This window comes from Martes martes, assembly GCF_963455335.1.
Source record: "Martes martes genome assembly, chromosome: 1".
Classification (NCBI taxonomy): Eukaryota; Metazoa; Chordata; class Mammalia; order Carnivora; family Mustelidae; genus Martes; species Martes martes.
Window position 1 is genome coordinate 59,259,863 of NC_137888.1, and position 15,442 is coordinate 59,275,304.

General features: G+C 38.2%; 1 protein-coding gene across 1 annotated transcript in view; it reads right to left on the reverse strand.

Annotated features, from left to right (window-relative positions):
* The window catches only part of CFAP44 (cilia and flagella associated protein 44), a 167,528-nt gene that overhangs the window by 94,700 nt on the left and 57,386 nt on the right, over positions 1-15,442 (reverse strand). The window contains exons 16-18 of the mRNA XM_080822400.1: positions 14,682-14,843; positions 8,085-8,324; positions 312-457 (exon numbers count right to left, since the gene is read on the reverse strand). Coding sequence (XP_080678526.1) covers positions 312-457; positions 8,085-8,324; positions 14,682-14,843 — 548 coding nt within the window. The remainder of the gene's footprint in view (positions 1-311; positions 458-8,084; positions 8,325-14,681; positions 14,844-15,442) is intronic.

Sequence of the window (15,442 nt, forward strand, 5' to 3'; positions counted from 1 at the left end):
ATTTGTGATTTCTCCAGAATCATTGCAACACTGAACCTTCATTGTTTGACCAAGCAGTAGCATACCCCTGAGTAAATCCCTACAAACCTATTGTGTGAAAAACAAATTTGACAGAATATTTGATAAAGGGACTTGAAATACAGTTTTGGAATTATCTTTGATTCTATTCATTTATTCATTTATTTAACTAGAAAATGTTTGCATACTTCTCCATTTGGACAGATCTCCTAAAATGAACAATATTCATGATGGGCAACAACACAGGCATAAATGGGATCATTATTTTTAAGGCTTTCTGAAATTCAGTTCACCTGAAAGTGATAGTTTGGATGGGATTATCCTCTGTATCTTCAAGAAGACGAAAATCAAAAGGTTCATCTTTCTTTTTTGTGATAGCACTACTCTGGTCATACAAAGGGAACTCACAGTGATACAGAAAACCAGCATCATAGCCACCCTGGAAAAGAGAAAAATAACATAGAAAGTAGTATTTATTTATTTTTTTTTTTTTTTATAAAAAGTTTTTTTTTTTGTTTGTTTTTATAAAAAGTTTTTTTTTTTGTTTTTATAAAAAGTTTTTTTTTTGTTTTTATAAAAAGTTTTTTTTTTTTGTTTTTATAAAAAGTTTTTTTTTTTTATAAAAAGTTTTTTTTTTTTTTTGTTTTTATAAAAAGTTTTTTTTTTAGAAAGTAGTATTTAAATATAAGATATATATGACCACATGAGGATTTTTATATTATTTCAAATTTTAAAACCTAAAATAGAGGTCTTAAAACATCTATTTTGATATGATTTCTATGATTATAGATAAGGTTTTATAAAGTATCTCCACTGTCTATTTATATGCAACTATACAATTATACAATAATAAAGCACCTTACAGTAATTTGCTTTCCACTTAGAAGTTATTATAAGAGAAATACCACTTCTGATTACCTACTGAATTCCATTTTATTTCAGGTATTATTTTGCATTTAGTATTCAGTAATAGAGTTGTGTAGGACATGGTGTTCAGAGCTAGTTTTGAGTCTAGTGCATTGCTCTTCTCCCAGAGGCAATGCGCAGTTCTGGAAGTGGCAGCTGAGAGGCTTAGAAGCTCAGCAGAGCAATCTGTTGCCTCATGGGCTTAGGAAGAGGGAGGGAAATCACAGGATCCTCCAAGGAGGAGGAGACACAGTAAACACACCTTCCAGTGGGCTTTCCATTGCAACCCTGGAGCACTACACACTACAAGTATGAGTCTCAATCACTGAGTAGATGAAAGTGATCTAGGATTTCTACCTGCTTTCCAGGACCAAAAATGAATTTCCAGGAGACAATGCCAACATATCTCAACAAATGCTACAGTTTTTCACATACAAGGTCAATTATTCAATTAAAAAAAAAAAAAACACCAACTAGGCATACTAGCTAAGGTAAGACTTGATTATCTTAAATCAAAGGACAAACAAGATTATGGTAGAAATATAAACTGGTGCAGACACCCTAAAGCCAATACGGTGGTTCCTCAAAAAGTTAAAAATTGAACTACTCTACAGCCCAGCAGTTGCACTATAGGTATTTACCCAAAGGATACAAACATAGTGATTTGAAGGGAAACATGCACTCCAATGTTTATAGCAACAAGGTCTGCAATAGCCAAAATATGGAAAGAGCCCAGATGTCCATCAACAGATGAATGGATAAAGAAGATGTGGTATGTATACATATAATGGAATACTACCCAGCCATTAAAAAAATGAAATCTTACTATTTGCAATGATATGGATGGAACTAGAGGGTATTATGCTAAGTGAAATGGGTCAATCAGAGAAAGACAAATACCATATGATTTCACTCATATGTGGAATTTAAGAAACAAAACAGATGAACATAGGGAAAGGGAAGGAAAAGTAAAATAAGATGAAAACAGAAAATGAGGCAAACCATAAGACTCTTGACTAGAGGAAACAAATTGATGGTTCCTCGAGGGAAGGTGGGGGGGATGGTGTAACTGGGTGATGGGCATGTAAAGAGCACTGGGTATTATATGCAACTGATGAATACTAAATTCTACCCCTGAAACTAATAATACACTATATGTTAACCAAATTGAATTTAAATAGATTTTAAAAAGACAAACAAACCAAAGTCATGAGATATTGAGATATTTACAAAATGGACTTCAAATAACCAAGATTAGTATATTTAAGGACTCTGAAGCCAAATGGAAAATTTAAGAAGCCATCTGGAATCTATAAAAAAAATTAAATGGAAAAAATAAAATTCTAGAACAAATAAAATGACAAATTACAAATTCAGTAGATGAGTTTGAAAGCAACTAGACACAGCAGAGTTATAAAGCTGGAACAGAGATCAGATAAAGTAGTCAAGCCTAGGCAGGAGAAAGAAAAGAAAAATGGAAAATACCCCCCCAAAAAAGGCCAGTGTGTGTGTAAAGTACATTCAGGACATAGCAGTAAGGGTTAATATACAGAAAACTGAAATCCCAGCAGAAACAAGTAAAAAGATGGGCCAGAGCAATACTGTGGTAGATAACGGCTGTGAGTTTTCCAAAACTGAACAAAACTATGTTGGGATTCAAGAAATGCTACAACCACCAGCAAGATAAATATGAAGAAATGACATGCTTTAACACAAAATTTTAAAAGCAACAAGAGAAAAAGACATACTAGGTGTCAAAGAAACAATAAAAAGAGATTATGCTGAGTCAAATAAGTCAAGCAGAGAGAGTCAATTATCATATGGTTTCACTTATTTGTGGAGCATAAGAAATAACACGGAGGACATAGGGAGATGGAGAGGAGAAAGGAGTTGGGGGAAATTGTAAGGGGAGATGAACCATGAGAGACTATGGCCTCTGAAAAACAATCTGAAGGTTTTGAAGGGGTGGGGGGTGGGAGTTTGGGTGAGCCTGGTGGTGGGTATTATGGAGGGCACGTATTGCATGGAGCACCGGGTGTGGTGCATAAACAATGAATTCTAGTACACTGAAAAGAAATCTAATAAATAAATAAACAAATAAATAAATAATGCAGCTGGTAGAATGGAAGACAAAAGAGAATTAAAAGATATCAGAGTTTGAAAACAAAATTTCCAACAAAAATATAATTTTTTTAAAAAGGCAAAATGAGGACACTTTAAGAACCCTCCAAAACCCCCAAAACAGAGAATTTGTCACTAGCAGACCTATATTAAATATATAACATATATTATATATTTAAGGCAGAAGGTGCAATTACAAAGATATAGAAAGGAATTAACAGCAAGAAAAAGGACAAACCAAAGTGATATCAACAATATAATAGTAAAATACCTTTTGGGGATACAAATATATATATATATATATATAGAGAGAGAGAGAGAGAGAGAGAAAATATAGGACAATGGGGAGGGAGAGGATACATGGCATTAAAGTGCTCCAAGATCTTTTTTCTCTGAAATTAGAAGAATAAATTTATATCAAATTATATGAACTTAAAGTTGCATATTATGATCTTCAGGATCACCTCTAAAAGGAGGAGTGGAAAGGAAGGAAAGAGAGGTTAAGGAAAAATTTTAAGTACTAGAGCATGTTTATAAGATAAGAATTTAGTGAACAGAAGGAAGTGGATGACACAGGAGACTGGGTGGCTTACTGCAGGAATAAACTATTGGAGGAAGGGAGAGGGGTGGGATCAAAAGGCTTCAGGAAGAGTGTCCTTGGACAGTTGCAGGAGACCACTCATCAAATGGAACAATAGGCAGGGCAGACAAAACTTGTATGGATCCTCATGGGGAGTCAGATCTATTTAAGACAAGTCAAGGAAAATTTGATTTTCTCAGTGAAATGTGAGAGAAGGTTATCTTAGAAGGCAATGGAGGGTGCAGCATGTCTGAGGGGAGGAAGAATTATGTCAGTAATTCAGCCAAGTGGCAGAGCCAACAGGGCTGGGCAAGAGAATGGGCCTGCAGCATGAGCATGGACTTGAGAACTGCAGTCACAACCTCACAGGGAGACTGGTCTTCTACACAGTCTATTTGGTTGCAGGCACGGAGCTGGCAAATATTTGCATCAAGCAGAATCAGCAGCGCTACCTCTGTCAACTGTACCTTAATCTTGCATGCTGGTGGAGCTTAGTAGTTAAAAGCATGGACTCTAGGCCCAAACTGCCTGAGTCCAGATCCTGGTTCCCCCTCTCGTTAGTTATATGACCTTGGATAAGTGACATAACCTCTCCCTGCCTTGGTTTCCTCTTATGCAACATGCAAATTATAAGAGGATTTATTTTATAGGGTGGTTAGTAAATCACTTAGAAGGGTGCTCTGTATGGAATAAATAGGTTTCCATATTCTGCAAATAAAAATACCAGATACCCAGTTAAATATGAATTTCAGGTAACAAATACACCTAGGGCAAGTATGTCTCATATAATATTTATTGGGCAATCCTAAGAATAAGCAGTGAATGTGTTTGTTATATAATAATTTTTGCATGTGTTTCAAGGATACTAGAACGCTATTACATTGTATTACAGTTGTTTCTGTGCCTCTCTCCTCATGATATGAAGGAATTTCCTGAGGGCAGGAACCATGTCTTATTTATCCCTTTGCTCTTGAACCCCACACAATAGTAGTCATCAACCATTGTTTCATAAAGATGGACAAAGCATCACTACTTTCTATCCTTTTTGCTGCTTGCCTCCCTAGAAGTTGCTAACAAAGATGTATGTCTAGGAAAAACTGAACACAGGGAGAAGTTAATGCTCATTACTCCTTGTAGTAACAAGCCTTGGCTAGTCAGTGTTCTGGCTTGGCCAAAGAGCTGGGATAGGTTGTGCATAAATCATAATCTCTCACTTACAGATATACCTCAGAGATAATAGGGGTTCAATTCCAGACCACCTTAATAAAGCTACTATTGCAATAAAGTGAGTCAAATGGTTTTTTGTTTCCCAGTGCATATGAAAGTTATGTTTACAATATACCATAGTCTATTAAGTATGTAATAGCATTATGTCTAAGAAAAAAATGTACATACCTTAATTTAAAAATACTTTATTGCCCAAAACTTCTGACTGTAATCTGAGCTTTGGGCAAGTCTTAATCTTCTTGCTGTTGGAGGGTCTCACCTCAATGTTGATGGCTGCTGACTGATCAGGGTGGTGGTTGCTGAAGGCTGGGGTGGCCATAGCCATTTCTTAAAATAGGGCAATAATGAAGTTTGCTGCATCAATTGACTTCTCCTTTCATGAATTTCTCTGTTGCATGCAATGTTGTTAGTTAACATTTTACTCAGGGTAGAACTTCTTTCAAAATTGGAGTCAACCCTCTCAAACCTTGCTGCAGCTTATCAAATAGGTTTATGTGATATTCTAAATCCCTTGTTGCCATTTCAACCATCTTCATGGCATCTTCACAAGGAGTAGATGTCATCTCAAGAAAACACTTTTTTTTACCCATCCATAAGAAGCAACTCATCTGTTACCATTTTTATCATGGGATTGCAGCCAATTCAGTCCGGTCTTCAGGGTCTATTTGTAATTCTAATTCTCTTGCTATTTCTATCACAACTGTAGTTTTTAACTCCACTCAAGTCCTGAACCCCTCAGAGTCACCCGTGAGGGTTGGAATCAGCTTCTTCCAAGAAATCCTGTTAATGTTGATATTTTGACCTGTTCCTATGAATCTAGAATGGTGAATCCTTTCCAGAAGTTTTTCCATTGACTTTGCCCAGATCCGTTAGAGAAATTGCAATCTATGGCACCCATAGCCTTACAAAGTATTTCTTAGATAATAAGACTTGAAAGTTTAAATTACTCCCTGATTCACAGGCTGCAAAATGGATGTTGTGCTATCAGGCATGAAAACAACATTAATCTCACTGTATGTCTCCATCAGAGTTCTTGGGTGACCAGATGCATCGTCAATGAGCAGTAATATTTTGAAAGAATCTTTTTTTCTAAGGAGTAGGTCTCAACAGTGGGCTTAAAATATCCAGTAAACCATGTTGTAAACAGATGTGCTGTCACTTAGCTTTGTTGTTCCATTTATAGAGAACTGGCAACATAGACTTAATGTAATTCCTAAGGTCCAGGATTTTCAGAATGGCAAATGAGCATGGGCTTCGACTTAAGTCACCAACTGCATTAGCCTCTGACAAGAGAAACAACCTATTCTTTGAAGCCAGGCATTGACTTCTCCTCTCTGAAAGCCCTAGATGGTATTTTCTTCCACAATGAGACTGATTCATCTGCACTGAAATCTCTTGCTCAGGGCCCCTGGGTGGCTGAGTCGATTTAAGTGTCTACCTTAGGCTCAGCTTGTGATCCCAGGGTTCTGGGATTGAGCCCCATATCAGGCTCCCTGCTCAGTGGGAAGTCTGCTTCTCCCTCTCCCTCTGCTGCTCTCCCTGCTCATTCTCTCACTCTCTATCTCTCAAGTAAATAAATAAAATATTTTTTTTAAAAGTCTCTTGTTCTGTATAGCTATCTTCATGAATTACCTTAACCAGATCTTCTGGAGAACTCACTACAGCTTCTACATCAGCACTTGCTACTTTGCCTTACACTTCTGTGTTATGGAGAAGGCTTCTTTCCTTCTTTTCTGAAAGCCCATGAACCAAACTCTGCTAAATTCCAACTTTTCTTCTATAGCTTCTTCACCTCTCTCAGCCTTCATAGAATTAGAGATTTAGGGCCCTGCTTTAGATTAGGCTTTGGCTTAAGGAAATGTTGTGGCTGGTTTGATCTTCTATCCAGACCACTGAGAATTTCTCCATACTAGCAATAAGCCTGTTTTTCTTTCTTAGTATTCATGTGTTCACTGGACTCGCACTTTTAATTTCCTTCAAGAACTTTTTGTTTGCATTCACAAGTTGGCCAACTGTTTGGCACAAGAGTTCTAGTTTTTGGCCTATCTTGGCTTTTGACCTGCCTTCCTCACTGAGCTTAATCATTTCTAGCTTTTGATTTAAAGTGAGAAGCATGTGACTCTTGCTTTCACTTGAACAATTAGAAGCCACTGTAGGGTTGTTAACTGGCCTGATTTCAATATTATTATATCTCAGAGAATAGAAAAGCCCAAGGAGAGGGAGAGAGGCAAGGGAATGGCTGGTTAATGGAGCAGTCAAAACACACACGGTATTTATCATTAAGTTTGTGGTCTAATATGGGTGTGGTTCATGACTCCCCCCCAACAACTACAATAGTAACAAAGATCAATGACCACAGATCATAACAACAAATAATAATAATGAGAATGTTTGAAATACTGCAAGAATTACAAAATGTGACACAGAAACATGATGTGAGCCAATGTTTTTGGAAAAATGATGCCAATAAACTTGCTCAACACGGGATTGCCATAAACCAATTGGTGACAATCACAGTATCTGTGAAGTGCAATAAAATAAGGTATGCCTGTATACTTTTATGTCAATTATTACTTTTTTTGGTTAATGGAGATGAAATTTGTGACAAATTTATAATGAAGGAAATCTTGCTTTGCAATTGATCAATATCTTATGATAGGAGTAGAAAATGTATAATTAGAGGATATAGTTGTCACAATACTGTGACAATTCTTGGTGTCTATCTCCCTGATATCCATTTTTCTCTTCTTCTTTACTAGCCAAATCCCAATTTTGTTCAGAGTGGCAATGTGACCACCTAAAAACAGCCGTCTTCCCAGACTTCTACGTGGCCACACAGCACAGCTGCAAATTACAAAATGCAAGCAAAAGTTTACAGGATAGTGTGCCCATTATTTTCAAAATGTCACTTAGCTGCACAATTTAAAAGGCTGTAGAATCAACTGGAAGAATCCTTAGCCCTTTGCCCTTCTATCTTTCATTCTTCTCCCCTTTGACCTCCTGGAACACGTATGATTGTTATAGATGATAGCATAATAAGCAGACATAAAAGAGATATCGAGATGTTATAAAAACTATAACTCACATTCATTCACCAGAATTCACACCTTCAATAGTAGTTAGTAAATGGCCTTACCATAAGTTAGAAAGTAACAGTGTGCTGGAAAATCATGATCATAAACTATATTTGATTGGGGCTGAGATAAAAATTATGTATTACATTGTTACTCACCAAAGAAACCCAGAACTTCCCTGGCTCAGAGTAAAATCCACAGAGGATGTGACAGGGAGTTGATGGAATAAAGATTTCAGGTAATGGCTCCTCTTCCTCTTCCTCCTCCTCCACCTCCTCCACTTGGAGTTCCTTTTCTCCATCTTCTCCCATCTCTGCTGCTAGCTGCTTCCTCCTTTCTTCCTTCTCCTTCTTCTTCAAATCCCTTAATGTCTTTCTCTTTTCTATTTCTATTAATCGCTTTTGCAAGAGACATTAAGATAGAAAAACAACTGTAAACCATTCATTTACAGTAAGGGGATGACAAAATGAAAGGAAGATTAGGGTTCTAGAAAAACTCACAGCTCTGATGTAAAATAATGTCATTTAAAAATAATTATCACCCTCCTACACTGTTGGTGGGAATGCAAGCTGGTGCAACCACTCTGGAAAACAGTGTGGAGGTTCCTCAAAAAACTGAAAATAGAGCTACCCTATGACCTAGCAATTGCACTACTGGGTATATATCCTAAAGATAAAAACGTGGTGCTCCAAAGGGGCACGTGCACCCGAATGTTTATAGCAGCAATGTCCACAATAGCCAAACTGTGGAAAGAACCTAGATGTCCATCAACAGATGAATGGATAAAGAAGATGTGGTATATATACACAATGGAATACTATGCAGCCATCAAAAGAAATGAAATCTTGCCATTTGCGATGACATGGATGGAACTAGAGAGTATTATGCTTAGCGAAATAAGTCAATTAGAGGAGGAAGACAATTATCATATGATCTCCCTGATATGAGGAAGTGGAGATGCAATGTGGGGAGTTTGGGGGGTAGGAAAAGAAATAATGAAATAAGATGGGATCAGGAGGGAGACAAACCATAAAAGACTCAACCTCAAAAAACTGACTGAGGGTTGCTGGGGGGAGGGGAGATGAGAGAGGGTGGTGGGGAAATGGACACTGGGGAGGATATGTGCTATGATGAGTGCTGTGAAATGTGTAAATCTGGCGATTCACAGACCTATACCCCTGGGGATAAAAATACATTATATGTTTATTTAAAAATTTAAAAATTAAATAAATAAATAAATAAAATAATTATCAATTTGGGGACATATTTCATCATTAACATTTTAAAATCATTTCTAGGGGCGCCTGGGTGGCTCAGTTGTTGGGCATCTGCCTTCGGCTCGGGTCCTGATTCCGGAGTTCCGGGATCAAGCCCCGCATTGGGCTCCCTGCTCCGCGGGAAGCCTGCTTCTCCCTCTCCCACTCCCCCTGCTTCTGTCCCCGCTGTGTCTCTCTCTGTCAAATAGATAAATAAAATCTTTAAAAAAATAAAATAAAATCATTTCTATATTACCCCCTTCAATCCTAATTTTACAGAAATTATTTTCTCATTTTTTTTCCTAACAGAAGCGCTAAATACAGTTTCTTCCAGTCTATCAACCCATGAATTAGGTAGATCAAAATAAGCCCTGAGAAAAGTTGTTCCTATTTTTAGTAATACTCTTAGACCCCTTACATCTTTCAGACCTTTCAAAAGCCACCAAACACTGGCATCCCTACCTCCCATCTTTTCCCTCTTTATTTCTTTTTTATCCCTCATAATTATCCAATTTATATGATCTCATCACATCAATCCCCTCCTCAAAATCACACGGTGGGAGGGGTGACTGAACAGCCTCTTCCCAATAAAAGAAAGGAGACACAGTAATGAACGAAACCTCTATCCCCAAATGCTCTGAACTGCAGTGGGAATGGATAGTACTGAGAGAGCCAGAACAGATCTGTCTGCCTTGGGACACAGGGGGGAAAAAAAAAAAAAAGGCAAGGTTTAGGGATGCCTGGGTGGCTCAGTGGGTTAAAGCCTCTGCCTCTGGCTCAGGTCATGATCCCAGGATCCTGGAATCGAACCCCACATCAGGCTCTCTGCTCAGCAGGGAGCCTGCTTCCTCCTCTCTCTCTGCCTGCCTCTCTGCCTACTTGTGCTCTCTGTCTGTCAAATTAAAAAAAAAAAAAGGCAAGATTTAAAAGAGAAACTAATAAAAGGCAAAAGATTTATATGATCTGAAGAGAAACCAGAATATATCCAAAATCTATAAAGAACTTATCAAACTCAACACCCAAAGAACAAATCCAACCAAGAAATGGGCAGAAGACATGAACAGACATTTCTCCAAAGAAGACATCCAAATGGCCAACAGATGCATGAAAAAATGCTCAACATTACTTGGCATCAGGGAAATACAAATGAAAACCACAATGAAATACACCTCACACCAGTCAGAATGTCTAAAATTAACAAGTCAGGAAATGACAGATATTGATGAGGATATAGAAAAAGGAGGACCCTCCTACACTGCTGGTGGGAAAGTAAGCTGGAGCAGCCACTCTGGAAAACAGTATGGAGGTTCCTCAGAAAGTTGAAATAGAGCTACCCTACAACCCAGAACTACTAGGTATTTACCCTAAAGATACAAATGTAGTGGTCCAAAGGGGCATCTGCACCCCAATGTTTATAGCTGCAATGTCTACAATGGCCAAACTGTGGAAGGAGCCCAGATGTCTATCTTGACAGGTGAATAGATAAAGATGTGGTATGTATCTATACAATGGAATATTAATCAGCCATCAAAAAAATGAAATCTTGCCATTTGCAACAACATGGATGGAACTAGAGGGTATTATGCTAAGCAAAATAAGTCAGTCAGAGAAAGACAACTGTCATATGATCTCACTGGTATGTGGAATTTAAGAAACAAAACAGAGGATCATAGGGGAAGAGAGGAAAAAATTAAATAAGATGAAACCAGAGAGGGAGGCAAACCATAAGAGACTCTTAATCATAGGAAACAAACTGAGGGTTGCTAGGGAGGATGGGGATGGGGATATAGGGTAACTAGGTGATGAACACTGGGGAGGCTATGTGTTATAATGAGTACTGGGTATAATATAAGACTGATGAATCACAGACCTGTACCTCTGAAACAAATAATATATTATATATTAATTAATTGAATTTAAGTAAAAAATAAATAAAATAGAGCAACTATTTTATCTATTATTTATAAATAAATAAAAGAGCAACTAGTATATAAAACAACCAGCCTTAGAACCCTGCCAAACTGCAGGGAGATGCTGGAAATCTCTGCAGGACAGAAGGGCTGGCAAGTACCACAGTTTATACTCCCCCTCCACCATGACAGTGTGAATGAGGGGAGCAAGATCTGGGCACCTTAACCAGCCTACCACATCAGTGAGCCCAAGGCACCTAGCCCCCACTCGCTCCAGCAATCTCACCAAGGAGGATCCAGGGAGGTATACACCAGGACACCCCTGGGTAGCACTCACCACAGCTCCACCTGTTGCATCACAGTGAAACAGGTACGAAGGATCCCTAAACACTCCAGATCCACACCATATTTGCTTCAGACAGCTTGCTAGGACACCCTCAATACAGAGTGCTCTGGGACCTCCTGGCTGATGCCTGATTTGGCACCAGCTGTCCCGCCAGAATGCCCCCTGTAGATAGCACAGGCATCCCGCAGTCCTGGATCCTATTACTCCACAAGGGCAGTCCCTGTGCAGCATACCCAGGGACCCCCAGCTTGTACCCACTCCACTTTCATTTGTCCTACCAGGGCACCCTCAGTGTGGAATGCTCTTAAACAACCTGGCTTATACCCATTTCCACTTCAGCTGTCTTGATAAGGTGTTTTCTACATGCAAAGCCCAGGGATTCCCCAGCTTACACCCACTTCAGCTTCAGCGGGCCCGACAGGGCACCCCTGCATAGTATGTCCTTGGACACTGTGGCCTGTTCCAGCCTGGCATTTCACCCCATCAGGCCACTCCAGCTTGCACTGACTTCAGCTTCAGCTGTCCTTCCAGAGCACCCTCTGCATATAGAGCCCCAGGAGCCTCCAAATCAGCACCCAGTTCCGTTTTAGCTATCCTGCCAGGATGTCCACTGCATGAAGAGCCCTGGGACTTCCCCACTTACACCCACTTCAGCTCCAGTCATCTCACCAGGTCAGACACAGCATGGAATGCCCTGCAACCCTCAACCTACACCATCTGCAGCTCCAGCCAGCCAGAGGAAATTGCCAACTATATATAGGGGAGACCATACACAAGACCATTTCTTCAAATTTAGGAGAAGTAGCTGTCGTACCTAATTCATAGGAACAAACATGAAAGTCAAGAAAAATGGGGAGGCAGAGGAATACATTCCAAAAGAAAGAACAATATAAAACCTCCAAAAAAAGAACTAAATAAAAAGGAGATATGCCATATGCTTTAAAAAGAGTTTAACCAATGATCACAAAGATGCTCATCTTGCTGGAGAAAAGAGTAAAAGAACACAGTAGGCCTTCAACAAAGAAAAAATATTTTTAAAAATCAGCAATGAAGAATACAATAACTGAAGTGAAGGGGGGGGGAAACCACTAGAGGGAATCAACAGATTATGGATGAAGAAGAATGGATCAGTAATCTGGAACATAGCGTAATGGAAAGCATCCAAACTGAACAGAAAAAAAAAAAATCAGGTTAAGTTAGGAGATCTCTTGACAACATCAAGCAAACAAATATTCACATTATAGGGGTTCCAGAAGGAGAAAAGAAAGGTGCAGAAAATTCATTTGAAGACATACTAGCTTCAAAACTTCACTAATCTGGGAAAAGAAACAGACATCCAGATTTAGGAAACACGGAAAGTTAAAAACAAGATGAACCCATGAAACATAATTATTAAAATGTCAAAGGTTAAAGATAAAGAAATTTGTAGAAGTAGCAAGAAAGAAGAAAGAAGTTACATACAAGGGAAACCCTATAAGGCTATCAGTCAGTTTTTCAGCAGAAACTTTGAAGGCCAGAGGGAGTGGCATTATATATTCAAAGTGTTGAAAGAAAAAAACCTACAACCAAGAATACTCTACCTGGCAAGGTTATCATTCAGAATAAAAGGAGAAAGAGTTTCCCAACGAAAGAAAAATTAAAGGGGTTTATCATCACTAAACTGGCCTTACAAAAATGTGAAAGGGATTTCTTTAAGTAGGAAAAAGAAAGCCACAATTAGAAGAAAATTATGAATTAAAAGATGTAAAATATGATGACATATACATAAAATATAAAAAGTACAGCATAGGGAATATAGTCAATGATACTGTAATAGTGTTGTATGGTGACAGGTAGTAGCTACACTTGTGGTGAGCACAGCATAATATACAGTTTTGTTGAATCACTATGTTGTGTACCTGAAACTGATATAACATTGTGTGTCTACTATACTGAAATAAGAATTTCTTCAAAGAACAAATATGAGGGGGGAGAAAAGGGAAAAAGAACTCATAATGGATTTCAATGGTCTTGAATTAAATTGAAATATCTTGGCTGGTATTTAAGGAGCCCAAGTGTTGGTCATAGATTTCTGCCACATCCCTTCCACATACTGCATCCCTCTGTCTCAACATTCCAGTCTTCATTTTTTTAAAACACGAGAAATTCTTACAACTCTGCTTTCCCTCAGGATGTTATTCCAGCTCTTATTGCCTTCCTCTCCTTTTTCATTCTCTCAAAATTCTTCTCATTTTTTTAAAATACTAAATGTCCCCTCTATCTAGTCATCTTTGATCCCCTCTTACCCCCCCATCAAACTCATATTTGTTTCACTCCACACCCCTAAAATTATTTTCTTTGTACTGTGATTTTAATATCCATTCACTACTGCCTTCTAATATAGTCGGTTGCTTTCTACCAGCTTATAAGCTCATAAAGTCAGGGTAAATGTCTTATTCTTCTTCATATTTCATCAGCACTTTTATACAATGGAATATTACTCAGCCATAAAAAAGAATGAAATCTTGCCATTTGCAATGATGTGGATGGAGCTAGAGAATATCATGCTAAGTGAAGTCAGTTAGAGAAAGACAAATTCCATATGATTTCACTCATATGTATGGCTTGGAAACAAAGCATATGATCATAGGGGGAAGTGAGAGGCAAACCAAGAAACAGACTTTTTTTTTTTTTTTTTTTCAGAGGGGCATGCAGGGCAAAGGGAGAGGGAAAGAGGGAATCTTAAGCAAGCTCCACACCCAGCATGGAGCCTGGCACAGGGCTTGATCTCACAACCCTGAGATCATGACCTGAGCTAAAATTAAGAATGCTTAACTGACTGAGCCACCTGGGCACCCCCCAAGAAACAGACTCTTAACTACAGAAAACAAACTGATGGTTACCAGAGGAAAGGAGGTGGGGGATGGGTTAGGTAGAAAATAGGGATTAAGGAGGGCACTTGTGATGAGTACCAGGTGATGTATGAAACTGTTGAATCACTATACTGTATACCTGAAACTAATATTACACTGTATGTTAACTGGAATTTAAATAAAAACTTCAAGGAAAAAAATATATTTTAAATTCTAAGAAAAACATTGGGGAGGGTACGTGCTATGGTGAGTGCTGAGAAATGTGTAAGCCTGATAATTCACAGACCTGTACCCCTGGGGCAAATAATACATTATACGTTAATAGAAATAATTTTTAAAATTTTCTAAAAAAAAACACATTAGAAGATAATTCTTCAAGGATATCTCATACCAGAATCTTAGACTTGACACTTGAGAAATGAAAACATTTTATGTCCATGTCTTTGATTTCATAGGAAACTACATCACGATTTTCCTCTTCCTCCTTTATGGTTGGAAGTGGAGTTTCAAGAACATAGCCATTCTCACAGATAATCAGTAAAGTACTGTCCGGCTGAAAAAGAAAGATTAACATATCATTCACATTTAGGTGAATTTTTAGAAGCATAGCTCAAAAAGATCATAAATCAGGAAAAAATATAATTGCTATGTATACTAACCATTTTTTAAAAAAATTTTTAAAGATTTTCATTTATTTATTTGACAGAGCGAGAGAGAGAGCCTACAAGCAGGGGGAGTTGCAGGCAGGGGGAGAGGAAGAAGCAGGGTCTCCGCTGAGCAGAAAGCCCAATGCAGGGCTCAATCCTAGGACCCTGGGATCATGACCTGAGCAGAAGGCAGACCCTTAACTGACTGAGCCACCCAGGTGCCCTATACTAACCATTTTTTAAATCCTTAATCCCTCACTGCAGTAAAAAGTCATCTTGTTAATCACTATACATAATCATTAATAAGCTAAGTGTTAACATTAGATTTAGATTTGTTTCCCTTACAAATGTCATAATACATTTTCTGAGCCAAAAATGCAGCTGTGAAGTATGCTAGTCCAAAAAGCAGTATATTAAAATCAGGTTATCATTCAGAATAAAAGGAGAAGAAAAACCTGCCATGGAAAACCTGCAGTGTGTGGATGGCATATCCAGTCTGAGCAGC